The sequence below is a fragment of the Corvus kubaryi genome, unplaced genomic scaffold, assembly GCF_017639235.1.
Source record: "Corvus kubaryi isolate FWS band 111438036 unplaced genomic scaffold, C.kubaryi_AGA036_p1.0 74, whole genome shotgun sequence".
In the NCBI taxonomy this organism is placed as follows: Eukaryota; Metazoa; Chordata; class Aves; order Passeriformes; family Corvidae; genus Corvus; species Corvus kubaryi.
This window is the reverse complement of record NW_024582061.1, coordinates 16,921,435-16,949,414: the sequence shown is the minus strand read 5'-3', so window position 1 is coordinate 16,949,414 and position 27,980 is coordinate 16,921,435. Positions and strand designations below refer to the sequence as shown.

Genomic DNA, 27,980 nt, shown 5'->3' with positions numbered 1-27,980 from the left:
TCACAAAACCTGGTAGATTTAGACAAACAGCCAAATGTTTGCAGAGAACATGTTAAAAAAAAGGGGAAAGGGCAAGGCAAACTGAACTTTGACTGCTAAAAACTGATGGGTTTTACAGCATCTGGACATTGAACAGAAGTTTGCCTCCTGAGGTTGAGCATTAATTTCCTCAGATAAAGCTAGAATGTCTGTTCAAATACACACTAAGTCAACTCATAAAGTGACTATTTCTAAACCACTAGGGGCAGACTGAGTGTCAGAGATTCTGGGAGATCAGGCAGAAGCACAGAGGTTGCAGAGTCTAACCAGTCACAAGATTCCAGGCAGAAACAAATCATGGACTGCATGCTGCTGTCAAGACTCCTGTTAAGGGAAGGGATCTTCTCCAGGGCATATGTGGCTTTTCTCAATATTTAACAATTCAGATTTTTCCACAGTTAAATATTATAATTCTAATAACACTAACTAAACAAACGATCTCTTAGATGAAAGTACTCTTTCAACTGCTCCAGTCCCAAAAGACATGAAGTACAGTAATCAAGATACTCACCAAAACAAGACTGAAGTTGAAACAACAACCAACAACAGCTGAAGTATGTATTTTTAAAATTGTGAGACTCCCTAATTATGATCTAAATTAATACAAGAGATTTAATCAGTTCTTTGGCTAACACCCTACTTTAACATAGATTGCATTTCGATAGTGTTTGTTAACTTTCCACTTTCATAATCTTTTCTTCCTCTTTCATGTATTACACAGTGACGATTCTAGAACAAAAATTGACATTCGACTTGTATTGCAAGTGGGTTCTTGCACGAGTGCAGTGGGAGGGGGAAGTTCTATCCAGAATGTTTTTCCTTGACAAAGGGGTTTAAAAAAATTTTATATGTTGTATTTGCATTAAATTTTACACCTTTTAAATTATATCCTCAATACCTATTAGGTGTAAAAGTCTTTAAAAAGAGCCAAACAGACCCAACAAACCCACCACATTTATTTCACCCTGCAAATGTACAAATGACAGAGAACACAGAAACTGTTTTAATGCAATCTGGCCTCACAATTCTGCAATATTATACTGCAAATTTCCCATATTCCACCGCATTCCAGTCAGCTTTCTAACTGCCACAGTCCAGCGAATTTCAGAAGCTGCAGTGGGGTGGAACATGGGGATACCAGCTGTCTTTCAGCTGTGAGGCCTGGAAATTCTCTTTGCATTAAAGGCATTTGCTTTTTAAAACAATAATTGCAATAAACAATGTCATACTATTTTAAGGAAAACACCTCTCCTTTATTAAATGGGAAAATACTATGGAGAGCTAGAATTCACTTCCAGTGTTCCAGCTGCACTTTAAGGAGTCAGCCTCATTTATTAGTGCCTTAAGCAACCTGATCTAATGCTGAAGTTAGCCCAGCTTTGAGCACAGGGGGAACCTGTTAACTGTGAGGTTCCTTCTGACCCGAGTTATTCTACAATTAAATACTGAAGTGTGTATAGATAGATAGATATATACACACACACTCATCTGTTCTCCCTTTATACCCACCTATGGAAGAACACAGAATGTTTTCCTGGACATATTCTTGAGTATATTTTTGCTGCAATTCTTTTTGTTTGTTTTTTAGATTTAATTGTGGTCATCTTATGCCTACATGCTCATTTTCATGAATCTCAAAAAAATGCACAACCTCAGCTTCTCTTTTATCACTACTGTCTAACTTCATAGTCACAAGGTTCCTTTTCTCCTTTTCCTCATATTGAATACTCTTCTGAACAGGGCAAATTCTGTAGACAAGTAGTGTCCATCTATCAATGTCCCTCCCCATTCACCTTTGCTGAACTGCACCTTTACTTTGTGATTCACAAGACATGGAATATGAACCATTCTGACAGGTCAGCTTGCATGGAAGACTCCCTCTTAATAATAAACATATTTATTTGCAGGACAACAAGCCCCCAAAACACCACTGCCACAAAAATTCTGCACCACCCAAGTAAACAACCCTGAGAACATTATGAGAAGAAAGTAAGAAGCTATGAAAGCCATCACATGTGAAGCCTATTTTTGGAATCAGTATCATCTCAGACAAGGAAATTAGCTACTAAATATAATTACTGGCTAATGAAGGTAATCATAAACAGCTGAAACCACAGACAGTTGTCAGCAAATCAATACACTCAGAAAAACAGAGACAAGAAAATGTCAATGACTGGCTCACACAGTGCCCAGACCTCACCTGGTTTGAGCAGATGTGGGTGTGTGAAGGGGCTGGGCTGGCCCAAGTACCGGTTTGGAATCTTCTTCTGCTGGGCAGGCTGGATGGAAAATCTTCGGAGAGCACATGACTTGCAAACTAGAGGAAAAGAAATGCACCATGTCAAGGTAAAAAAACCCCAAGGTTTTCCAGTTAGGAAACTGCAGAACTATAGTCCACTCATCAGACTTTTAGCAGCATTCCTTCACTTAATGACATAAATATCTCTCCTTAACTTCTCCATTTGCTGTGTATCACAATAATTTATGAAACAATGTGCACACAACTCGACCAAATATTCATAGAACAGAGAGAAAGAAACAAACATATGCTAAACCTGACAAAGCAGCAAGAAAACCCAGGAAGCTCTGTTGGTTTGCACCTCCCAATTCATACAACTGGTGTTCAAGAGGCACTCGGTGCTCTCCCTCCCTTGCTTCCCTCAAACATCACAGGGCTCCAAGCACCACACTTGTATATTGTCTCTTCTTGATTATGTCTTCAAAAAATGTCACCCATCTGGAACAATTATACAGTTTTCAAGGCTTTTCCAGTTCTGTTTTTTACTAATAATGCTCCAAAGAAACCATCAAATAACACAGGTTTATACAGGAGTGTGATTTTCTTTTCCTGTATGGAAGATACCCAAGAGTTCCTGTTTATGCATTGACCTTCCATGGCAGTAGCACTAGCTGAACTAGTTACATATCCCACTTCCAAGCCCACACACAACCACAGCAGGTGAGTTTTAAAGACAGCTACAAGCATGCTTCTGTGAGCTGGGGGTGGGCATGATAAGACAAAAATCTAAAATTAAAAATGAATTGTCAGAAACTTTAGAATTCTCAGTCACAGCATTTTGCAACTGAAGAACTGCTTGTGCCTGAATACAAATCATCAAGACGTGGAAAGAGAGGGTAGTCAGACGGTAAACATCTGATGATTTGGAAATCGGTTGCTGTTTATATTACTTACCGTGTACCTACCACAAAACCAGTATGTGCTGCTACAGCACGGCACAGGATTCTTAGAACAAATGCTATTAACTCTTCACTAGCATAAGCAAGCATAATACAAGCAAAACATCTGCTTTTCTGGTAGCTGAGATTCTGAGGCTTACAGCAAAACATACAGACTGTGAATTTGCTGTGGGAGCCAGTATAACTAGCCTCTAATTGCACATCATTTATGCATGACAACTAATAGTCGTAACATGAAGCGTTCACTATGTGATGCTTGGACCCAGGCAGTGAAATGTAGCTACAGCTCTTTGTGCAGTCTAGTTTAAAATTGGTGTTTCCACTGTTTTTCTCCACATACACAGCAGACAAGCAGGGCAGCTCGCAACGAGGCGGCACAGCGGGCATTAAATAAAGCAACGCCTTGAAAGCAGGGAGGAGCATGCTACACCGTTGCTTTATTTTTCAAGTTAGTGCCTGTTCTTTCCTAGGATTCAGCCCTGAGTGCCACCGCGCCGCCGGGAAGAGCCGCTTTCCCGCGGCCCGAGAGGCGAAAGCGGGACTGTAAGCAGCCATAGCCGGGTGTCGCGACCGGAGCCGCGGGCGCTGAGGGGGAGGAGGGGGTGTCTGACCTGCGGCGCCGCGCCAGCCCCTGGCCGCCAGGACGAGCCCCTGCCGCGGGAGGCGCGACATGGCCGGGCCACACGGCGCATGGCGGGGGCTCTCTGCGCCGCCGCGCCGCGCGCTGACACCATCGCCGCGCGCGGCCCGCCGCCAATGAGCGGCGCCGCGCCGCCTTAGGAGCCCCGGAGGCCGCCTGCCTCGGCCGCGAGGGGAACCCCGGCCCACGGCGGAAACGAGCGACAACAGCAACAGGGGAGCGGCGCCACACGGGCCGGAACACAGCTACCAGGCCACGGCTGCCGCTTCCAGAACCTTCACACCGCCACGCCGCGGAGGGCCGGGCCCACCACTGCCGTGGGCGGGGTCGAGGACTCGGAAAAGGCTGGGCGGGGCGGGCTAGAAGGTTCCACAGCGCTGCGCAGCACTTGTAGGCGCGCCCACTGCTTCCGTGGGCGGGACAATGTTTGGTGTGGGCGGAGTCAATTGCGGTGGGCGGCACCAGAGCCTGGGGCGGGCGGGACGGGCTGGAAGGTTCCGCGGCGGGTGGGCGGGGGAACGAGCGCGTCTGGGCTGTCGCCGTGCCGCCATGGACTCGCGCAAGCTGAGTGAGCTGCGGGCCTTCGTCCGGCTGTGCAAGCAGAACCCGGGCCTGCTGCACACCCCGGAGCTCGCCTTCCTCCGCGAGTGGGTGGAGAGGTCGGTCCCGGGCCGTGGAAGGAGGCGGCCGTGAAGGGGCGAGGGGGGAAGGGTGTTGTGGCGCGGGACGCGGCGAGGGGAGGGGGGCGTGTCTCCTCAGCGCTTGCCGGCCCGCGGGCGCGCCGCGTGGCCGGAGCGGGGAGCGCGCAGTGTCGCCCCCGCGGGTCGGGTCCGGTTCGGTCCGCGCTGCGGCCTTCCCGCCCTCTCCTCTTCCCGCCGGGCTCACTCCCGGCGCGTTAAAAAGACTCGTTAATTTTTTGTTTTGTTTCGTTAACGCTGGCTATTCCCATTGCAAAAAGCCTGCCCCCCGGCCTTCTCAGTGGCTCAGCTTTCCAGCCTGGAAAGCCCCAGAGTAATACTTACTGAGCTAATTCTCGCATTACGCAGCAGAGTTGGCTAGCCTGTCTTAAAAAGGAGCCGAGTTTGTGGGGAGGTGAGTGGCGTTGATTTACATCCTGGTACCCCAAAGCACAAAATACCTGGCAGCTATAGTTCCTGTCCAAAACGTGTTTTGCTCTTTGAAGTTTAGTGTCTCAAAAGTAGTCGAATTCTCCGCTCCCTGTGAAGCATTTAGGTACCTGCTGTTTACCCTGCACGTACTCTGTGTGAGCCGGGCCTGTCGTAACAGCTGCTTCTCAGTTAAAAATCCTCTTTGGGTTCCACCCTGAGCGCCCAGAAGCACGAGGCTGGAAGGGTTGCGATTGTTTGCTGCTGGCAGAGAACCCACAGAACCCCTGTGTTCAGCTCCAGTACCTCTGCTTGGCTTTTATGGCTGCTACACTGAGGAACTCTTAAGAAGTGAAGGACATACCTTCAGGTGCACATTTTATGCAAATGGGATTTAAAAGATTTTTATTTAGTGGCAAAGTGGGAATTGTTTTAGAAAATTTGCGTTAATCTGAATCAGCAGGGTTTTGTGTGTATAGGTGTATATATATGCACACGTATATGAAGAACTAAACACCGGCATTTCACAATATGTTCTGTAATGAAAATGGCTACAATGAAGTGTTTATTCGTATTCTTTTACAGTGATATTTAAGGTTTTTTATGCATCTGAATAATACTGTGGTTGTAAAACCACTTGTATTTAACTGAACTTGGCTTTGCAGTACTGACAGTGGATGTACCTCTGTCTAGGAAGGAGATCGATGTCTGTCTCACCCTACTGCAGGTCTTTTTTCCTTTTGCTACTGCATAAAATACCTCAGTGCCTCACCCTGGGTTTCTTCCAGTACTTCTGTTGTGTAAATATGAAGGTGTGGACAGACTGCTTTAAGAGGGAGAGGAAGAACACTGACTTCTTTTGGTCAAAGAAGGTGTTAGGGAATGGAGAGATGACCATCTGACTTTCTCCATGTTAATGGGGAGGGCTTTAATTTCCAGATAAGTTTTAGAATTTGTATTTGGTGCTTGTCTTATAAATACAGAAGTTACATTTAGAGCCATGGAATGTTTTTTACATGTAAAATCTTCACTGGATGTCTTTATCTCAAAAGTTAAAAAATACTTCAGAGCAGAACCTCCTACAGCTCTCTCAAGTTTTCTGGTTTTCTTCATGTATTTGAGTTCTATATTTGCCTAAATAATACACTTGAATGGTGGTAGTGGTACCCAAATTACTTTCCATGCAAAACTGTCTGAAATTCTGCTGGGTCTCCCTCTGCCTTTACATAATAGTGCTGTTTGCAGTAGAACAATTAAGTGCATTTATAGGGCCTGATCATTCTTTGGAAGCTGCTTCAAACAGCATGACCTGCCTTCAGGTGGAAATAAACTCGGAAGCTCTTGCATTTATAGGGCCTGATCATTCTTTGGAAGCTGCTTCAAACAGCATGACCTGCCTTCAGGTGGAAATAAACTCGGAAGCTCTTACATCTCTGTCTGGCTTACCTGTCTTAATCTGAAAGATATAGGTTTGTTTACCTAGGTAGTGTTATGAATGATTAGAATAATGACTAAATGATACTAAAATCCATCATTAAATTTTTCAACTAAAATTCTGCTAATCTATTTGATTTTTCCCCCTAAACCTAGGGATTCTAATTTAAATTATGCTAACTACTCATGAAGCCAGAATGGGATGCTTTATTTCTGACTAGCTGTTAATATTGCATCAGTAACCTTAAGTCTTACCTGTTTTCATGCACTTGTTTTCTAACCCTTGTTCTGCCTATATTTCCATGTAGGTTCTCTTTGTAGAGAAAGCATACGGTAGTGCGTGAGTGTGTTTGGAAAGTGTTTTGACATTCGTTTTATCAAGCCCATTTTTTCATAATTGCATAAAAATACAAATGTTTTGCTTGAATTATTATGAAATGAGTCATTAAAGGAAACACGTTTCAAAACCCTGCAATTGAACAAAGAAACAATAGCAGTCCTTAAAAATAAAACACAGAATCCCTAATTGATGAATAAGGCTTTTTGCATTTTTTTGTTGTTTTGTTCAAATAGGTTTTTACCCTTTTGAATTCACAGTAATCCAGTTTCTCTCTAAATATAATTTTGCTGTCAATAATAAAAGCGGTTGCAGAAATCACATTTGCGGTTCTTCCAACAAGTCATGAACGTGACACTTCTCATGGCTGTGATGAGTGGAAATGTGCAGTCACTGTTGCAATGGAGTCCTGACAACCCCCAGTTGTTGCTGGCATTGCACTCTGTGTGTGTCTTGTGTGTGTCTGTTCTTTTTCTACAGCTCAGTACTCCCCTTTTCCTATGAGAGTGTCTCGTGTTTCCGTATACTGCTGAGGTTTAATACATTGCAAACTTTGCATATATCCCTGCTGTGTATTTAATCGTTGTAATCAAATACTGGTTTAAGAGATTTTAGAGTAACTTTCTTTTCATTCTGGGATTATAACTGTAGTTTAAATAGAGATTACCAGGATAGCAAAAATATTTTCAAGTACTGTGAATGAAACTGTTTAGCCTTGGCAGTACATGAAATAGCATATTATAAAATATGCATGTATATTAGTAAACATTTCTCAAACTGATCTAAACTTGGATGGTTTTTGGAGGGATATGAAGAGAACAGAGGAGGCTGACTAAGTTGTTTCAGTCTTGAGGTGATTTAAGGTGTCAGACTTCAAACCAGGTATTACCATGGATATTAGGTATTAGCGCTGCTAAAATGCTTTGTAATTTGTAGTTTTCTTTATGCAAAAGAAAAGTTCCATGTGGATGCTAAAAGGCAGGAGCAGAGGAATTTTCCAGCTGCGAAAGCATTTGTGAAGTTTTTCCTTTCTCGTGCTGTAGCTGAGAAACAGAGAAATCCACCTTCTCACAGCTTCTCTGTGAAAGCTTTCGTTCTCATGCCAACTGGATGGACAACAGTAAATCGTTTCTACACCTGCAAGTTGTTTTGATAACTGTGAAAATTATTTTCCTTCTTTAAGAATAATATTTGGAAATGGGTGTCTTACTGCTCAACCTGTCACCTTGAGAGGTGGTGGGTCAGTAGGCCAATCATGTAATTTCTCTTTTGCGATCCATGCTATAAAAGATGGGGTTTTGGCATCAAAGGAGGCTTAGCTCTGCTTTGGCCATATCATCTGACCTGGACTTATGTTGTGATTTTGCCATCTTTCTGGGGATAACAGCGACAGTTCCAGGGCTTCACTGGATGGTCCCTGTAGTCCTCTCCTTGGTTTTTAGGGACTAATAGAGAGTTATGTGTTCTATTGTCAGCCTACGAGGGCAAAAATTTAGGAGGAACAGTTAGTTCATGCTCTGTGTTTTCTGCCTAGCTGGATAATGATTTCTCAGACTGCAGTTGTTTAGTCCTTGCAGTATAACTTTGATTAAGTAATGTCAGCATCCCGGGAGCTTCAGAACATGCTGGGGTTTGTCACTTGTTGGATTTTTTTTTTTTTTGGTTGGTTTGTTGGTTTTGGCTTTTTTTGACAGTTTTTCCTTGTAAATAAGAAGTAGTTTAGTGCTGTTTCTTGCCTTTTGCTGCAGGATGTGTCAGGATGTGTCAATCCTGTCAACTCCTTTTCACTCTTCTACCCTTTCCCCCCCAATTCATCCCTATCACTGTCCTATCCCTCCTCATTTAGGTTTGTTTTCAGCATGACTCTGAGATGGTGCTGCTGACAGGAGGGAGAAAAGAGGGGAGAATGGACTGCAGTAGGTTGACTTAAGAAGCTATAACTTCTCATCCTTGGGGTGCAGTTTTATGTTGCACTAATTCCTGAAAGCAGATAGTCCTACATCCTTCCAGTTCCTCCTGCCCACCCCTGTTTGCCCACCTCCTTCTCCTCTCCCCTGCATCCCATCTTGTGTAGGGCCCCAAGGAGTTGGTTGTTGAGTTCATAGAATCATTTTTATTGAAAACCATCAGTAGGTGGAAATTTGGGGCAGGGGATGCCTGGGAATGGTATTCCTTGTGGCATGCTGTCATAGGTATGATTAGATGTTCCATCTAACACCTGGAGAATTCAGCCTCTTATTCCTGGCTGCTAACCAAAGTCGATAGCATGTGGAAGTTTATTCTGTATTGACAGAATGCTGTCTCTACAAAGACTGCTCCTTAATTGTAATGAAGGAAAAGCAGGAATATTGCAGTATGTAAGAGAAAGGATTTTTTTTTTTTTTTTCCTAGGCAGCAGGTTTATTTTAATTGCATAGGCCTTTTAGGCTGTTCTCTTTAATTGTTTGACCTCTGTTCAAAAAATAATTTTAGTAATATCTATAATCATAATATCTAGTTTTGTTTCAAACATAAGTTACATTTAAAGGAGAAAATCCATTTGAGCCAAGAGGCAGTTTTTCCTTGTGAGAAAGGGTGGGTGGGTGAAGGGTGACGCAAGTGAGTACAAGTCTCAATGGAGTTGTACAACAGACAGTGTGCATTGCACTATACTGAGAAAAGTGTGGGGGATGTGTACTCTGCTGCTTTGACAGTGAAATGGATCATCATGTTTTGTGTTACAACAAAAAGGCGAGATTATCAGGATTTGAATCAATAAAATACATGTCACTATTTTGGTAATATTACTGTTTTGTTTTGTTTTTTCTCTGTTTTGCTGAAAAAGTATGGGAGGCACAATACCACCTGCTCCAGCCAATACCTCCACAGAGGAGACAAGTAAGGTGAGATATGAAAAATTTATCATGGAAAATTGATGCTGACAAAATTACTGAGCAGCAGAAGGGGGAAAATTGCTGTCAGTTTTCACTCAAATGACGGGGCTGAATGTGGGAGTTCAGTCTGAAGCCTGCCCATTGTCTGTTGCAGATGACTTCTTACAGATGGCTTCCTAGTTCGTTTCAAGTGTTATCATGCTCCATTTCCCTAATCCTGAATGCCTGATGTTCTCTGCAATGCAAATGCCATACAGAGGCTTGATTTCTTTTTTTTTTTGTTTTCTCTTGTCTGTTTATAAACCACTTCTCTAGTCATTAGTGGATTAAATTATAATCTTTTCATGAGAAGAAATATTAATGAGCATGATAAGTAATGAAGTGATCAGTTGAACTATCAAATTTTTAAGGCAGTGTTGCGGAAGATGTTGTTGGTTTTTGTTATTTATTTTAAGGGAGAAAATAAATTTGCTGTGTAGATACTTACATCAGGATTTTTTCAAGTTTGAAATTCTTTTGAAAAAAGATGATTTTTAATTTATTTAACAAGATAGTGGGTGCTGGAATTACTGGCTAGTTAGAGCTCTATGGAGGGATTGTGTCTATGTACTGAATATAGTGTGTGACACTAAGTATGAAGACAAGCAGCTTGTATCTGTGATAATAGACAGGATATGCTAAGTTATGGGATTTGGATGAAATTTAGTTAGAAGTTGATAAGAAAGCATTTGAAATTTTTGAAAAAATATTCTAAGTATGTATGGCAACAATCTCAGGCCTTGGCAAATGAAAACAATATTTAAATCACTGTCATCAGCTTATTGTTGCTTGCTAAAAGGCCTTAGCTAAATAGTATTAGATTGAGAGAATTTTTGATCCAGAGAATGTGTGAGGGAAGGCAGGAAGTGGAAGAGTTGGTTAGTAATCACTGCAAAACTGGGTCTGAATTGGGTGTTATTTGGATTTTTTGGTCTTGGTTATTGAATTACAAAATTGGAAGGACCAGTTTTACCAATAATAGAAGTTCATGAGTCCAGATTTGAGCTCTTAAATATTTGCATACATGATAGACTTAATCTGAGAGGAGGGAAAAGGAGATTAGTATCTTAAAAATAAAATGGTTCAGCTGTATAGTGATCTGACTTTTCTAATACATTGTTGTTCATGAGAGTGGAAATAGAGCATCAGTCAGAAATAATGTGTACTTACAAGTATGTGTCTCTCTCAGGGCAAAGCAGAGGAACATCCAGAGGAGCCGGTTAAATCACCTGAGCCAGAAAGTGAAGAGAGTGACTTAGGTGGGGAAAATAGTGACTTTACTGCATTTTCCAACATGAAAATGATTCTGAAAATCCTGTCTCTATAGATGGAGCTTAGTCTTGCTTTTTATTTTTCCCCCAGAAATTGACAATGAGGGAGTGATTGAACCAGACAACGATGACCCTCAAGAAATGGGAGATGAAAATGTGGAGGTAAGCAAAATCTTTTCAGTGTGGCAGTAGGAAAGATAGAAAGAGGGTTTGAGTGTAATCAGGGATAGCAGCTGAGGGAGGATGAGTACTCTATTATCTGTGTAGCCAGCTTTTGTTTTGGCTCTTTTTTTTTCTCAACAGAAAACTTACTGGCTTAAAATCACAGTCTTTTCTTATTTAAGGTTAGAGTCAATCAAAAAGTTTAATGTGGAAGGTCAAGTCAGAAAACGCCAAAGAAGTTTATCAAAACACCCATGCAAACTAGATATGTAGAATTCTACAATTATTCAACTTAGATTTCAGGTGTTTTATAGCTAAAAATAATGTTGACTAATGTCTTCAAGCTGAAAGCAAAGGTTTTGTGGGTTTTTTTGAACTATGATTTCAATGCAAATTAAAATGAAGGTTCTGGAATTGGAAAACTGAAGCTTTCTCTTTTGGCACAGTCTTAGTGTGGTAATTCTGGCCTGGACTCTACAGCTTTTGGGGTTTGTGTGTGTTTTTCGTTTAATTTTTTTAGGTAACTGAAGAGATGGCGGATCAAGCTAACGAAAAGAAGATTGAAGCGATAAATGCTCTCAGTGAAGGTGATAAATTGTTTTTTAGTACTTACTCAAGGACATTAGGTTTGGTTCTCCTATTAAAAAAAGAAGATAGATATCTTGGACCATTTTGAATGCTTTCAAGAAAGTTTTGGGTATCCAACAAGAAGTATGTTTCCTCTATCTAGAACATGAAAGCTTCTTCAAGTACTGTTTTTCCAATGTAGCCATAGTTAGGGAAAGGTGGGAGGGGGAAATGAGGTACTGCAGCATCTTAATTACGCATTGATCATTATAGTAGTTTCCTCCATGTTATGATTAGTGTCTCTAGTGGTTTGTCTTAATGCAGTGAAAAGGTGTATAATAAAGATGTGGCATTCTATTTGATTGCATTCAAAGTTAAATACACAAATTTAACTGGGGAAAGTGTCTCTTCTCAAGCATTAATTTTGGAGTTTGTACTTCAGTAACATAGTGAGAGGGAGAAATTGGTTTTTCTTTGTTGATAATGTTCTATTTAAGAAGTGTCTAGGCACATAACACTGTAAGAAAGGTTTGGGAATTTGGATGTAATTTCATTACATAATGATTGAAATTTCACTGGTACCTATATTTAGGGGATCTTCAGAAAGCTGTTGACTTGTTCACGGATGCTATCAAGCTGAATCCTTGTTTGGCCATCTTGTATGCCAAGAGGGCAAGGTGAGTCATAAACTAGTGATTTATGTTTCTGCCTGTTGTGTTATTTTCCTTAAAGAGTCTAAGTATAAGGCAACTTGAGGATCTGTGTAAACTTAAACCACAGGAGGGAAAGGGTAGTGTTCATTTCATGCAGTTTTTTTTATGTTTGAGTCATCGGATTTGCTGAAGCAGCCATATAAAGAATCTTGATAATACAGTAAATAACAGAATAGTGTTCCAAAATGCATCGTGGTAACGTTAAGGGTACTTTCCTGTCTGACCTTCCAGGGGTACCCTCGCAGTCACACTCACACTGAGCTGGGACTGAAACCCCTTTGCAGCTACACACCCCATAGTCACACAGTCAGACCAGGTTTCCTTACTGTCTTGACCCTGCTTTTCCCACAGCAGTCTCAGATACCTGGATCCTTAAAATAATTTAATCATGGTGCAATAACAAACTAACAGCTCAAGCTGGTGCCTCTGAGGAGGGACCCCAAACAAAGGAAGCCCTGGGCTTTTATACCCTCACAGTCTGTGCTTGTGAAAGTCTGGGGTCATGGGCTTCTGCTGTGTCACAGAGTGTTCACTCACCTGGCTGGGCCACAGGTCCCTGTGCAAAGGCTGGCACCAGTTCTTGCCTGGGGCTCTCAGCACGAGAGTTCAGTCTTCAGCTGACACTGCAGCTGCACATGGAGCTACCTGCACTGAAAGTATTCCTCAACAATACTGCTTTTGGTGTGTGGAGATAGAATAATGCTGGATTAGAAACATTTGTAAAATCTGAAGTTTATTGTGGGATTAATATGATGATTGAAATGATACTCTGTTTAGATGCAAACTTAATTAAGAATCCTGTGAATTCTGTCCTTGTTGTACCTGCTAAATGAATTTGTTAGTAGACCAAACCTACTGCCTGTAGACTGTTCTGTTCAACAGTCTTATGTTTGAACAGGACACATCTGTATCTCAGCCCATTCTCTACCCACCTTACTGCTAATAACATCTACCAGGCTGCAGATGATGCATTGGGAACTTCCTAAATTCATAATGCACAAACATCTTTATCTTCCTGATTCTTCAGGAAAGCTGGACAAGTATGTGGTGCAGAAGCAGATTTTTTTTTCCGTTCTTACGCAAAAGACCACTAACCATGGACAATTTGATAATTTAGTGGATCTTTCCCATAGCAAGGTATTATTCAAAGAAAACTTCAACTTTCATGAGATTAATTACTGTCCTTTAACTGTTCCATTGTAATACATCTTAACTGGTACTTGCCTTGCTGGTTTTTTCCTTTCCATATCAAAATTTTTGCACGTAACACCACTTGTGTACCTTAATACACTGTTGCTGTTGCCATCATAACAGTATTTTTAAAATCTCTTATAGTGCCATATCTTCTCAGGACTGGTATAGCAGTGAAAAATAAGAATGTTAGAAGTTTAAAAGTTCCCTCAATTAGGTCTGTTGTAGAAAGAAATGAATAATATATTAGGATATTGTAAAACTTGCCATGCTGATCAAGTGCTATGAGTAATCCATGGTTTTGCTTCTGGAGGGGGGGGCTGTGTGTTTAAGAGACTAGTGGCTTTGTGGAGCCAGCAACATTGGAATGGCTCTCATTGGTGAGGTGTAGCTTTGGGACACTTCCCTGACACCCTGTCCACCTGTTTGTTCCTAGAAGAAAGTGTGTGACTCTGTACTTGCTTTATAACAAATCTTAATAATGAAGTTACTTACAGGAAGTGTTGATAAATTGTTTTCAAGTAGATGTAAAAGGGAGATGTAGAATTAGATGTAGATGTAGAAGTTTTGACATGGAATATGTTGAATATTGAATACTTTTGTCAATTCAGGAATGTTTTTTAGTGTTTCCTTCAGAGATTTTTAATTTTAATTACTTGAACCTCCTAAAGTACCGCTCTATCAGTTAGTCTGATATGCTTGTGTGTTGTAAAATTTTCAGTTTTTACATTGAACTGACAAGGATTGGGGCTTCTTTCTGAGTTTGTGTTTGTTTTGCTGCTTTTGATTTTGATGACTCATCTATATCCTTTTCCTCATGACTCTAGCTGTTGATCTTTGTAGCCTGCTGTCATGGGTTAGCATAACTCCTCATGCTTTCTTTGTGTTACTGTGTTAAAGACTGTGCAATATAGCATGCAGAATATTATTGTTGTTTTGTTCAAATTGCTAGTTGCCACTGGCTATAGACCCCAAGCACCATAGGGCTGAACTGTCTTTTGCATTTCTGTGTCTTCTCCTTCTGCACTGGTTATTCTTGCTGGCAGGACTTGAGTCTGAACAATGAATGCTTTCAGTTCTTGCTAATGATTCACCTACAATGCTGGGAGAGTGAGACTAAATTTTAGCAACTTTGTTATCGCTACAAAATCGTTTTGAACTGAGCTCTTCAAATACATTATCTCACTAGCTTGCCTGTTAGTCACCCAAAATTATTTCCAGCTTAAGTTAGTAACTTGGTATTTCAATATGTATGATAAATGTTCTTGTTCCCACAGTGTTTTTGTGAAACTCCAGAAGCCAAATGCTGCCATTAGAGATTGTGACAGAGCCATCAAGATTAATCCTGACTCTGCACAGACCTACAAATGGAGGGGAAAAGCACACAGGTAATGAACTGCACTTGATAGTATCTTTACTTGAGGGAAACAGTTTTGTTCGTATATTCTCTTTCTCTGTGTCTCTGAACTGTTTGTCTTGTTCCTGAGAGCAGTAGCCATGAGCCAAGAAACCATTGTGCTGTGTATGTGGCTTAGAGAACAGAAAAGATGGTGATTTATTGATGGCAATTTATGAGTAGTCCTCCTGGTACGCTCATCCCCTGTTTCCCCCTCCTCCCCCCCATCTTCTAATGGCTTACTGCTTTTCTGAATAACATTTTCTAATCATTTGGTAAAGATTATGAGATCTAGGACTGTGTGGTTTATTTGTTTGGAGGTCTTTTGTTTTCACTTAGTTTGTTGGGTTTTTTTACTGACCTATAATTCTTGAACATTTCTCTGCTGTTCTTATTCCTTAGATCCCGGAGCTCTTCTACGTAGTAAATTTAAATGCCATTTGTTGCAATTGAGAAATGTTATTAAGCAAATAGTGTAATTATTTAAAATGGTGTTAGGCATCCCCCCAACTATAGTTCAACTTTTTTTTTTTTTTAAATAGCAATAAATCAGAGAAAAAAGATGACAATTCTTATGGCCTGTGTAAAAGTGGAAAAAGCAAATGGCTAATCTTAGTGTGCTTCATGTGTTTAGCTAGGGTACCTTCTCCCTGTTAGATCATTCTTTATAGCAGACAATGACATGATCTCATGGAGAGTTTTTTACTCGTCGTTACTTCAAGCAAAACTTACTGTAAGGATATCAGGCAAGCAAGCAAGCGTCCTCTAGTGGTATTGTAGTGTGCAACTTAGTGAAAACACCACGATTATTAAACTTCTGTGCGTCCTTGTAGCTCTAGGTAAAAATTCTGAGTGATGCATGGTTAAATACTTTGAAGAACTGTTAAGTGTTCAGTTTTTCCTTCTGACTGTTGGTGTCTTCCCCATTCCAGACTTCTTGGCCACTGGGAGGAGGCTGCTCATGATCTTGCATTAGCTTGCAAACTGGATTATGATGAAGATGCAAGCGCCATGCTGAAGGAGGTGCAGCCAAGAGTAAGTGGGGAGGAATGTTAAAGGTCTTCCCTGTATTTGTCTGAGTGACAAAGCTGCCTTCATGTTCTTCAATAGGCGTTGTCTGGAAGAAATGTGTTCATGTGTCTTCCAACACTTCAGACTGCAGTTATAAATACTTCTGTCTTCAGTAACAGCTGTTTATGGCAGTGTGTAGGGAAATTGAGTGTGTGGGGCTGGGCATGTAACCAAAATATGAAGTATGTTCCTTTTTAAAATTTTAAGAGAAGAATCTGAAGCAGTTGAAGTTTGCCAGGTATTTTAGAATCTTGACTAAAAACCTTCAGAAAAGCAAGAGATAACTGATAATGGATTTTTTTTCCCAAGATATTTCTGAGTTGATCAAAGCTTTGTCCTTAAGCATATTTTCTAAAGGAAGGACTTTGCTTTGGTTTGTACTTTCATTAGTCAGCCCCATGAGGGCAGCCTCAGCTTTGCCCAACGGGTTTTCAGCTGTTCTCCCATGGCTGACCCCAGCAATCTTCTAAGGAGGAACTTCTGTGTAACCAGTGTAACATTATTGATAGCAGGCTTCCTTTTTCATGTGTTTTTGCCTGTTACTTTGAAGTGGTTGACACACCACAGATGGCAGCTGTTGTATTGTATTGAGTTTACATAGGAAGTTTGGGGAAAGGTGGAGACTGCAGGGCTGGCCTCTTGTAAGGAGAGACCTGAGGCTGTCCCTGTGAGAGAGGGAGTCAATTCCAGCTGGTGCCGAAGTTGAGTGAGTCAGTGATGCCAGTGGTGCTTCCATGATAACATATTTAAGAAAGGGTTAAAAAATGCAGCATAACAGCTGTGAGAGGGAGGGCAGTAAAGAAGAAAAAGATGGGAGAAGCAACCCTGCAGAGACACCAAGATCAGTGAAGAAGGAACTGGGAGGAGGTGTGCTAGGCATGGGAGCAGAGATTCCCCTGCAGCCAATAGAGAGGGTCATGGTTAAGCAGATTGTCCTTCTCGAGCCTGTGGAGGTTCACAGTGGAGCAGATCCACCCTGCAGCCCATAGAGGATCCCATGCCAGAGGAAGTGGGTGCACCTTGAAGAAAGCTGCAGCTCATGGAGAGTCCACTGGAGCAGGCTGCTGGCAGAAACTGCAGCTGGTGGAGAGAAGCCTACACTGAAGCTGGTTTTGTGTCAGGAGCTGCAGCTCATGGGAGACCCATGGTGGAACAGTCTGTTTAAGCACTGAACCTCGTGGGGACAACCACACTGGAGCAGTTTGTGAAGAACTGTATCCTGTGGGGCAGACACGCTGGGGTGGGAAAAAGGTGTGAAAAGGGAGGAGCGGCAGAAGTACAGTGAACTGATGACAGCCCCCACCCCACTGTGCTGTTCAGGATGGGGGGAGGAAGTGGAAGAATGGGAAATGAAGCAGTAAAGCTGAACTTCGGGAAGAAGGTGGCTTTAGTTTTGTCTTTGTTTCTCATCATGCTGCTCCATTTTTAATGGGCAATAGATTAAATGAATATTCTCCATGTTGAGTCTTTTTTGCCCATGATGGTCATGGGTGAGTGATCTTGTCTTTATCTCAAGCCAAGAGCTTCTCCACCTTATTTTCTCTTCCTCTCCTGTTGAGGAGGGGGGAGTGAGGGAGCAGCTTAGTGAGCATCTGGCAGCCAGTCAAGGTTAAACCCCCCACATGCATAAACATTCCTGTGTCTAACAACTTCAGCTTTTCTACCATGTCTTTGCTGTCTCCAGCAAAATGACAGTGGAAACCATTTTACAGCCTTTTAGTCTTCTGTTTATGAGACTATTGATCTGTGGTTAATGTAGGTCTCAACTGGTTTTCAAAAGAAGTATACTTAATGCTTGGCTGAGAGGGAACCTTTTCTTTCCCACAGAAACAGCAGAGTATCTGTGATACATGGATGTGTAGTTGCTGGCTGCATGGGAAATTGTGTATGTAGCTCTAGGAAAAACATAGCATCTTTTCATGGGTGATTTTCAAAATCTTAAGTGAAAAGGATGCATTAATCTAATTTATTCACTTCAAGCTTTACTAGAATTTTTTACTTTGTAGCACTTTGAGCTAAAAGTCTAAGTCAAATTCTAAAAACATTTAGTTAGTTTTGAGAAATACTTAGAAATAATGAAAATCTAAACTTTGGAAACTCTTTATGCTTCATTAAAAAGAAAACAGAACGCTTACCTCTCTCTTAACGAGCCATTAAATGGCAGTGACATCAGGATCTGATAGCATGTACTGCATTCACTCTGTATCATTCCTGCTGCCTCCAGTGTACTTTCTCTGGCAGATGCACTTAGGAATGATGTAGTATGAAATGAGTATCTCCTAGCTAAAATAAGTTGTATCAAAGCTCTGCTACTTATAAAGTAATGTTTTCCTTTAAAGAGTATTCTAAAAGAATACAAGAGTATCCGTTGTGGTAATAGTATCTTTGTTCTTGCACCCTGATTTTGGTATGTGTTTTTTAGTTACAGGAATGGTACAGAGTAACCATCATACACTATTTCTGAAATCATGAACCATTTTCACAGTCATTTGTAAGGATACGTTCTGTTTTGAGGAAAGTGGTGCTGCAGTTAGTTCTGTCATTATAATGAGCCCTGAGTAAGGAGGCTTGGGAAGATTGTTAATTCCTCTTTCGCTGGGGCTGTAGATTTAATACACTTGAGGAAAAAATTACTAAGGGGAAGCAAACGTCCTCCTCACCAGCCCTTTCTTGGTTTGATTGAGGAATTCATTGGTCTGCCTGTTGGTCTGTACATGCTGTAGAGGCATCTGAAACAGCAGTAACACTATCTAAAAAGTGTGTGTGTATGCAGTGGGAATTCTTATTGTGCCCTTTTCCAGGGGGTTTTAGCCCCTTTTCTGGTTTTAGCCCCAGAGAAATTGATATTTTAGCATAAAAAATATGAAGGGACATGGAATAATAACCTGTTCAAGTTCTAACGATGTTGCAAGTCCCAAAACTACTGCAAAAAACTATGCTAGAGTGCATGTTTTGGTGAATCCAGTCAGGGTTGAGTAGACATGAATGACTGATTGCCATGGGAAAGAAGTAGCAAATGGCTCCTAAAACAAAGAGCCTTGTAGGGTGTGAAATTTAAGAACTGGTAGAACCAGCTGGTTATGCTTACATGTGTTTTGTATTGAAATACATTGTGTGATATGCTAGACATGTATAGGAGCTCCTGGTATTCCATTGTGACAGGCACAGAAAATTGCAGAACATCGACGAAAATATGAGCGTAAGCGTGAAGAAAAGGAAATCAAGGAAAGAATGGAAAGAGTGAAGAAGGCACGGGAGGAGCATGAGAAAGCACAAAGGGTGAGTATTTAGGCTTTAATATCTCTTAATTATTTGGAGAGTGTCATAGTTATTTTGGTTAAAATGAATTACAGAGGAAAAAATGTTTTAAATTTTAGAGAGTTGGTTTCTGTCTTGCTTACTTGACTGGTAATGAAATCTGGAGAAGAGGGCATTTGAGTTCATCTGGTTTTATTGCTTGTGACAAAAACAGTCTCTGGAATCTCTATTAATCCTGTATTTCAAGAAGTCAGTTATTGTATGACTGTTCCAGAATAGTTTTCACTTAAAGTACTTATGTATCCCAGAGTGGGAGGTTTTAAATTCAGAATTATACTTTGCTTCTCTTCCTCAATTCCTGGCACAGTTTGCTTTTCTTGCTTGCTTTTTTTTGTGCTTTAATTATATATTTTAATTTGGGGGTGGGAGTTCTAAAAATACAGTTGGGAAGCTAAAAGAAATAGTACAGTTTGTACTCAGTAGAAACATACTCTGCATAACTAACCTGCAATCACGTACAAAATTAAGAATAGACAGAGCAATTTCTTGTCAGTGGTTTTGAACCACAGTAGAGTGCTTTGTTTATTGTGATAGTGTATCTGCCTGAAACAGTCTCGGCTGGTTTTTTTCTCCTAAACCTAGCTGAGCAGTAGAAAACAGGCTGCATTTCCATTGTTTTTTGTGGAATGACGTGCTTTCATCTGCAGGAGGAAGAAGCAAGGCGACAGGCAGGAGGAGCTCAGTTTGGTGGCTTCCCAGGTATTTTATTTTTAAGCACCAATACTTGAGGTAGAGGTGGCTGTTGTTTCTATATGGAGTGTTATAACTGCTGTTTTTATAGCATTTGTTCTCAAGACACAGAGAAAGATCTTACTTCAAGAAAGATCTTGAAGTTTAGAACTTGTGTACAAATAACTCTTGGAGCACTAGTGGTAAGAGGGTTGGGTTTCTTTCTCTTGAGGATTGATGCTGTGTAGCAAGTAGAACGAAGACAGAAATGAATAACTGGAGGATAACAGAATGAAAGAATTTAGGTCTGGGAAAACAAAAGAAGCATAATTTGCTTGATAATGTGTTGAAAAATGAGTATAAAAGTGTTTTCTAAATTACCAAGGTTGTCTTGAATCCATTTTGCTTAAGAACAGTAGTTTTCAAGTTGAAAATTTGGATTGAACATGAGGGAAGTCTGTGCTGGTTGCAAGCTGTTATTAAACAGAATAGTTTTTTAAAGGAGGTAGTGCAGATTACCTTGTAGAAAAGTTATCCTTCACAGCATCACAAAAATCAGGCTTTCCATGTTAGACAGTGAACTGGGGAGAAAAAAAAAGTACTAATGCTCTTAAGATTGAGCTGTAGTTGAGAGTTGAGATAGGCTGTGTGCATGCTCCAATTGCATCAGCAGCCAGATAGAGACCATATGTGTCATGCTCAGCACAGCTGGGGAAGCTACTGAATAAAGATTCCGTAAGAGAACCTCAAGAATTTTGCTTCAGGGTTATTTTTCTTGGTGTTTTGTTGGGTTTTTTCCCATTGGTGGTACAATTTTTCAAAACCTAAAGTTCCTGCCAAATGTGGAATGTGTCTGGGACATAATACTACTGAGCTGCTTCTGCCCTAAGTTGTTCACCCCAGGCATTCAAACTCCTTATGTTCCTGAGTTTGAGACCTACCTCATTTAAGTTAACCAGAAAAAGAACTGTACTCATTACAAGTCTCCTATTCAATTGGGTTAAAAACATGGATGAAAGAAGATGTAGGTCTTCACAGTAAGAGAAGACCCTACTTTCCATTGAGTGGACCAGCTGTAGCCCTATAGAAGGACATGGCTTTAGAGATGTGGCAAGGGCAGTATGTCTTAGTCTCAGTGAACACAATTATTGTATAGGTGAGTTAAATGTTCTTCATCATGCATTTTTCTTGTGTTGGATTTTCAGGTGCCTTTCCTGGGGCTGGAGGTATGCCAGGAATGGCAGGTATGCCAGGTCTCAATGAGATTCTCAGTGATCCCGAAGTTCTGGCAGCCATGCAGGTGAGTATTTGTTAAAGTCAAAGCTACGTGTTCTGAAAGAGAAACTGCCTAAGAGCCTAAGGGGAGGAAGGAAGATGTGACCTTTTGGATAGCGATGGGGTGCTTGCTTATTTCTGTTGTAAAATTCTTTCCTGATGTGTGTGACACCAGATTGTCTGGATTCAATGTTAGCTGTTTTGCAAACTAATGGAAGCTTAATTAAAAATCACACACACCCTGCCCCCTGTCTGTGATAGGCAAAACTGTGTGCCATATGCAGTTGTCATATCTTTTGAAAAACTCTCTCTCAAGTGGTTGTTTTCCACACATTATTATTCACTTGCTCATTTTTTGAATGCACACACTTCGTAGAGGGATAATTATGCACAAACAAAAAATTGTTAATATTTTTCTGACACAATATATTATAATAATATTGTGATGAGAATTACCTTTCTCTTAGGAGATTAAATGTTTGAGGTTTTGCCACAGACAAAGTATTATTAGAATAGTTCTTCACTGGACATTTTCTGAATTCATATGCAGAAAGCTTACTTCCCTAGTGGACTTGATTAATTGCTCAATTAATTAATTGCTCAATGTCATGACTACTTCGACTCAAGAAAAGTATTTCAACAGATTAAATGGAACATATCTGGCAACATCAGTTTTAAGGGCTGGTGGGCTAGAAAAAAGAGCTATGTAGTCACATTTGCATTCTAATAATCAAGTATAAAACTGTCTTGTTTCTTTTTTCTGGATTGCTGTGGTTAAAGTAGAGTTACATACTGTCCTCAGCTCATTGAAATAAAGGCATCTCAAGGGAACCTTATTCAGTATGCCCTGGAATCACAAAAAAACATCACTTACCATGCAAAGGTTTGTGGGTTCATTCTCTTTATGGTTGCTGATGTTGGAAGACACACCTTTACTTGGACTGCCACAGTCAGCAATGTTGGCTTGCATGCAAACCATGCAGAAAGGGCCCTTGTGTTGTAGCTGTCTTCCTTACCTGGCTACTTCCTGCTGTAACACTGGAGTTTGTGATGAGAGGTTGCTGAAAACAGTGTTGAGGTACAGCTAAATATTAAGTGCTTGTCATATGCCTTTAAGAAAACTCCATTGCATGCTCATTACATATGCCCCAACATAGGGTAGGACTCAGTTGCAAGAATGTGTGTTGACAGTGTTTTCTGATAATGCAGGCAGGCTTTAACATGTACAGCCTGTTAGCAAACCTTGAGTCTCTTACTGTCCTCTTTGTACCAACTTGGTATCTAGATATGATTTATTAGAACTTGATCTATGTCTACACTGCCACCTTTTCCTAAAATGTCCAATTCTGCGTTCTGGTCTTTTCCGAAGTGGCCATATAAGCTCTAATTTTAAAAGACAGTAGTTTCTACTGCTTGGCATCTGCTCAGTGCAGCTGTGGAATATGTTGATGGATAATGTTAGCTGGCAGCTATTATGTCTGTTATCTGAGGTGACAAAAAAGTCTGAACATACTGAATCACACAAGTTGCTCCAAAATTGCTTTTTAACTGATAGTCGGTAGAGACTTTTCATAGTGAAGAGTTAGTGCCAAAATGGGAATATTCTAAGAGTGAAGGCCACCACCTCAGTCTCCTTAGACTTGCTATGATCTCATCATTTTGGAGACTATTCTCCATGAGTTAACACTGAAATGTGCCTGACTCTTTTAACATCTCAGTAAGCCTGACAACTGTGTGTGCCTGAAGACAAGCCAGATTAAACTAGTTATGCTGTTAACTTCATCTTGTTATCCATAGAAGCAACCAAAGAACCAGATATGGATGCCTGTGGACATGTTTAGGGAAATTACTGCTTGTCATTGGCATAAATCTTACCTGCTCTAGGTGACCCTGCCTGAGCAGGGGGGTTGGCCTAGATGACCTCCAGAGGTCCCTTTCAACCCTAACAATTCTGTGGTTTTGTGATCTCTGCAAATCACTATAAAAATTCTTTCTTGAGGGAGATTTCTGGTTCCATTACCTGAAGATTTATTTCTTCAGGATTTTTTATTATTATTATTTTTGCTCAAAGCAGCAAAACTTCTGTTGCATTTCTTTTCACAGCTTCTTAATGAAAGCAAGGTGTGACTTTTTGCAGTGACTTCTAATGTATGTTATTTTAGCTCATTTGCCCCTAAGCTTTCTAGTCTCCAGAAGAATTGACTGAAATTTTAGTGTGTTTTATTTTACTATTTTGCCTATCTGGAGGGCTGTCCAGTACTTTGTATCTTGCATATACAACAGCTTTCTCTAGACACACGACATTTGCATTTTGGAGTCAAGTAGAAGTGTTTTTTATAAGGAGTGATGTGTAAGGTAAACCTATGGACTCTTAATTTGACATGTAGCCATATGTTAGACACAGACTTCCAACAAAATGTGTTAAGTTAGAAAAAAAAAAATAGTGATAACTTTTTTCTTGGAAGTATTATTTTTCCTTCTGCAGCTAAAGACTAGAGCATTAGAAAACTGAATGTCTCCCTTGTACCATTAATGGAATGGCTACCATTCCACCTTATGTACTGAACATTTCCCTAGAGAAATGTTGATATCCTCAGTCTTAATACTTTATTTCGATAATATTGCTCATCAATGTGAAACCGTGGATGTTACAAACACTCTGTAAGGTTGAGAGCTTCCAGGGAGTCACAGAGGAACAGAATCATTTACTTGCTCTGAATTGATAGGAAGGTGAAACACATAGCATAAAACTGGATATTTAACATTAATTTAGGTGTGCTTTGACACAAACTAGTGACTAAGCTTACTCAGCTTTTTGTTCCAGATTCATATATAAGTGAAACCACACACTTAACAACATGACATTATACTCATATGCCCTATTTTGAAATCAATTCAAGAAGTCTGAGGTTGTGAAAGTCTTCCTTTTTTGTTTGCGTGGGAATCCTGTAAAGTGGAGAGAATGTATCTAGTCTCTCTTTTCTGAACTTCAGCATTCTGTTTTCCATATACTTTTGGGGATTATCTTTTGTGAGGGAGACAACACAAATCCTCCCATAATACTGGACTCTTGGTTCCCAACGTATAAAATATGACTGAGGTGTGTGGGTGCTTTCAGTGGAGTCCACACCTTCCAAATGCAGTTTAGGATCAGAGTTGTTAAACAGCTTTGGACTGAGTCCTATGCTAGAATAGATACAGGATGGTGTTATTGTAGCACAGACAGCTCTGGGCACACTTCTTGGGTTTTGATGGTTTCCAAAAAACATGCCTGCTGTAGCAGTGGGTTAGAAGTCTAGGGAGCAGTGTATCTTTTGGTGAAAATACCTAAATGTCCTAGAAAAAACAGCAGATTAAATTACAGCTAACATCTGGGACTTGTATTGAACATAATAAACTGCTTGCACTTTTGTTGAATTAAAAGAAATTGGAATTTTTGTAGATATTGCTTATACTGAAAACATTTCTCCAGGGTGAGATGTAAAGTCGATACATACAGATTCCTTATATTCAAAACATACACATGTAAAACGAATAAAACCAGTTCAAGTTCAGTGGAAGCCAAAGGTGTACTAGAAGTATGGGAAAAAGGTATTAATGCTTCTCATACTAAATAGAGAAGATGGAGTTGTTATTTTTTTGGGCACTGACTTAATGGAATATGTGGATGTATTTATCAACTGCAACACAGTAGTGTGATGAAAGATAACAAGGTTCTCTTCCATGTGTGATTTCTCAGTGAAGGTGCGGAACGACTGGGAATTAGATGCATTTTTAAAAGCCAAACATTACCACATTGTCTGCTCACAACCCAACAGTTTCAGGCTTTTGCTGCTGGAATGAAAAAATGACAAAAGGATGAGTGTAGGAGCTTGGGTGGGTTGGACGGTCGGGACGGATGGAGACGAGAGATCTCTGAAGTCAGATCTTGGAACATGCGGTTTATTGCAAAGGGCGTGGGTATAGGGGCACTGCTTAGAGCTGCCAGACTCAGCTTGGAGCAGGCCCAAGAGAGCAAGAGTGTAAAAGTAAGAGCAAGTAGGTAAGAGTGGAGTAAGAGTGAGCGAAGAGGAGGTAAGTAAGAGAGTAAGCGGGTAAGGGAGTAAGTAGAGTGGTGAAGAAGTCCTTGTTACAATACAATAAATCATCTTTTGTACTGAATATTCTAATTTTCACTAGCCAATCTAATACAAGATACAAATCCTATAGCATTTACATACAGCCTATAAGAATTGTTATATTACCATAGAGTGTTACATCTTAACTCCTAAAAACTACTCTTTGGACCCCTTCTGCTGAGCTAGTAGGGTCTGCTCTGACCCTTGGACCTGTCTGCAAGCAGAGGGTATTGTTCAATCAAGAGGGGATTACCTTCAGTCGGCCATACCATTGTTTTCTAGTTGTTCAGTAACTAAGACTTGGTATCTCAAAGGTGGCTTTCATTTCGATGTCGCCTGTAGTTTTCATATTCCCAAAATCCTTTGTCAGGCAATCATATTTATAAGGCTTTCCTGTTTCATCTTCCCCAACAGATGAGAATTAGCTGTTGCTCAGAGTAGAGTTATCCTATCATGCATGCTACACACATCAAAATCCTGCCTCCTTCAAAATGCATTTGAAAGATGCCTGAACAGAAATAATACAGTAGGTGTGGCTGTGTTTGGTAGTTCCTGTTCTGGAAAAACACAACTCTTACCCTATCCCCCCTTGTCACACACTGAACTATTACTGTAACAAGTTCAGTAATGACTCTGGTGCCTTAACAACATACACTGTATTACTGGGTTGTCTTTAGAGACTTCTTGCCAGAAGTCTAATGTAGTCTTTTTATGTAAAAGCAAGATTAGATTCATGTGGAACCACATAATCACTTTTGTAGAATTGTTGTACAAATGCCCTAATTTCTTTTTGCTTTTTGTCCTGCAGGATCCAGAAGTTATGGTTGCATTCCAAGATGTTGCCCAGAACCCAGCAAATATGTCCAAGTACCAGAGCAATCCCAAGGTCATGAATCTCATCAGTAAATTGTCTGCCAAATTTGGTGGTAAACCATAAAATCCCTGGTTCTTAAAAATCATATCTGAATGGGAAGGATTGGATTTGGCTAACCAGTGTTGCAATAAAACAAACCATTTTACCTCTGATCTTCCTAAGAAGAGAAATGGGGTGTTCTAAGGAGAACTGCTCTCTAGCCCCAAGTATTGACTTTATTCAATTATTGGTTTATAGAACTCAAATTATATTCAGATGACCTAGTTTCAACCATCCCTTCTTGTCCAAGAGTTGCAACCTTTTATTATAAATTTAATTGTAAGTATTACAGACAGTTTTCTCTGAATGAGTATGCTTACAACAAATTGTAGTATTCTAGGAGTGCAGGATAAAAACATGCTGTTTTGTAAATTGCTCTCACTGAGCAAAGGGGAAAGAACTTTAACAGTTGAAGTCTGTCATAATCCCCTTAAGACAGAAAAATAGCAAAGGTGGGACAAGTCTGAAGAACTAACTGGATAAAGGAATTGTCTACAAATACAGATTTACTTTTTTTAATGGGTGACTGACTTTGTAGAGCTATTATCAGAATAATCAGGCTAGCTAGTTACACACTGGAACTTCTGGCAGTACTGCAAATCCTATATAATTTCAATCACCACAACTGTACAGCAAAGGTACAGTTCTATCCTTTGCACAAGCTGGCATGAAGTACATATTGCAGAGGCCACAGATGTTTTGTTACTTGTTCAGTTCTTGTCCAGCACCTTTACATAACATTTTATTTATCGGTCTGCGTCTGGGAGAGCAGCTTACTGTCTGTGCTTGTGCTCTTGTCCTTTCCCAGTTGGCAGGCCCTCTGCTCATCCTTCCTTGGGGCCATGCTTACCAGGTTGCATCTATTTGGAAACTTTAGGGAAGGAATCTTGTTCCCATCACTACCTCTGTCCCACTGAATCCAAGCCATCCAGAACAAGTATATGCAGAGTTATAGGTCGGTGAAGGGGAGAATACCCAACAAAATTGCAGCTCTGGGTTCTGAATTGGTTTAAGTCCTTACATGCTCGCTGATTAAAATTTCTTGGTCAAAGTCCTGCTGTCTCTGTAGAGGTGATGACTCTTTCTTCACCACATTCTGTAGTCTTCCATCTTTTCTTGTAGCCTCTTGTTTAAAAAAAAAAAAAAAAATCTGTTGTGGTTTCATACCTCCATGGTTTTGAGGCTTGTGATACGGAGGAGAAGATGAAGTAATTGGAACAGACAAAACATTCTTCTAACACATGCGTTTATCAGCATGGGTATCCTTGAAGCAGTGTCTGTGCTGATGATGTTCTGCTGATGATGTTCAGTGGATTTGGCTACCAATAAAGACAGTTGCTTCTGTTTGTCTTGGCTAAAACATCTTTATGTGGGAAAAAATTACCATCGTTACCTGTTCACCGCTTGAGTTTCAAGGTTTGTGTTACTCTTTTGTAATTCTGTATCTTAAGCCATAACTGATGTTACCATTTTTAAACAAATCTGGTTTGATGTAGGAACTCAACAGCAGTTACAAAAAAGTAAATTTCCAAATGCTTTTTCTCCTACTAATGACCCCACACAGTGAAATGTGAATCTTTTTGCTTAAGAAATACAGTTCTGAATACTTCTCTTAGCCTTTAAAAATAAAGTATGGTTTTGGAAAACACA

The 27,980-nt window shown here is 40.4% G+C and overlaps 2 protein-coding genes across 4 annotated transcripts in view; one reads left to right on the top strand and one right to left on the bottom strand.

Moving 5' to 3' along the window:
- The window catches only part of XPNPEP3 (X-prolyl aminopeptidase 3), a 17,384-nt gene extending 13,424 nt beyond the window's left edge, over positions 1-3,960 (bottom strand). Inside the window, exons 1-2 of the mRNA XM_042050586.1 lie at positions 3,849-3,960; positions 2,240-2,356 (exon numbers count right to left, since the gene is read on the bottom strand). Of these exons, the coding sequence (XP_041906520.1) occupies positions 2,240-2,356; positions 3,849-3,909 (178 nt within the window). The 5' untranslated portion in view covers positions 3,910-3,960. The remainder of the gene's footprint in view (positions 1-2,239; positions 2,357-3,848) is intronic.
- Positions 3,757-27,980, top strand: ST13 (ST13 Hsp70 interacting protein). 3 transcript variants are annotated; one of them, XM_042050589.1, is made up of 12 exons: positions 3,757-3,780; positions 9,579-9,636; positions 10,856-10,925; positions 11,029-11,099; positions 11,620-11,686; positions 12,259-12,343; positions 14,848-14,958; positions 15,899-16,001; positions 19,200-19,316; positions 20,003-20,054; positions 21,230-21,324; positions 26,226-27,980. In XM_042050589.1, the coding sequence occupies exons 2-12, from the start codon at positions 9,580-9,582 to the stop codon at positions 26,352-26,354; spliced, it is 957 nt and encodes a 318-aa protein (XP_041906523.1). In that variant the 5' UTR covers positions 3,757-3,780; position 9,579; the 3' UTR covers positions 26,355-27,980. The 3 variants fall into 3 exon arrangements, with proteins under 3 accessions (XP_041906523.1, XP_041906521.1, XP_041906522.1); XM_042050587.1 differs by lacking the exon at positions 3,757-3,780 and adding an exon at positions 4,366-4,536; XM_042050588.1 differs by lacking the exon at positions 3,757-3,780 and adding an exon at positions 4,735-4,969.

Bases quoted from the DNA above. Each gene is read 5' to 3' on its own strand.
- ST13 (XM_042050587.1), top strand. From the start codon at position 4,427: ATGGACTCGCGCAAGCTGAGTGAGCTGCGGGCCTTCGTCCGGCTGTGC. The intron at 10,926-11,028 runs GTGGGGAAAATA...TTTTTCCCCCAG, and splicing joins AAGTGAAGAGAGTGACTTAG to AAATTGACAATGAGGGAGTG. The intron at 16,002-19,199 runs GTAAGTGGGGAG...CCATTGTGACAG, and splicing joins TGAAGGAGGTGCAGCCAAGA to GCACAGAAAATTGCAGAACA.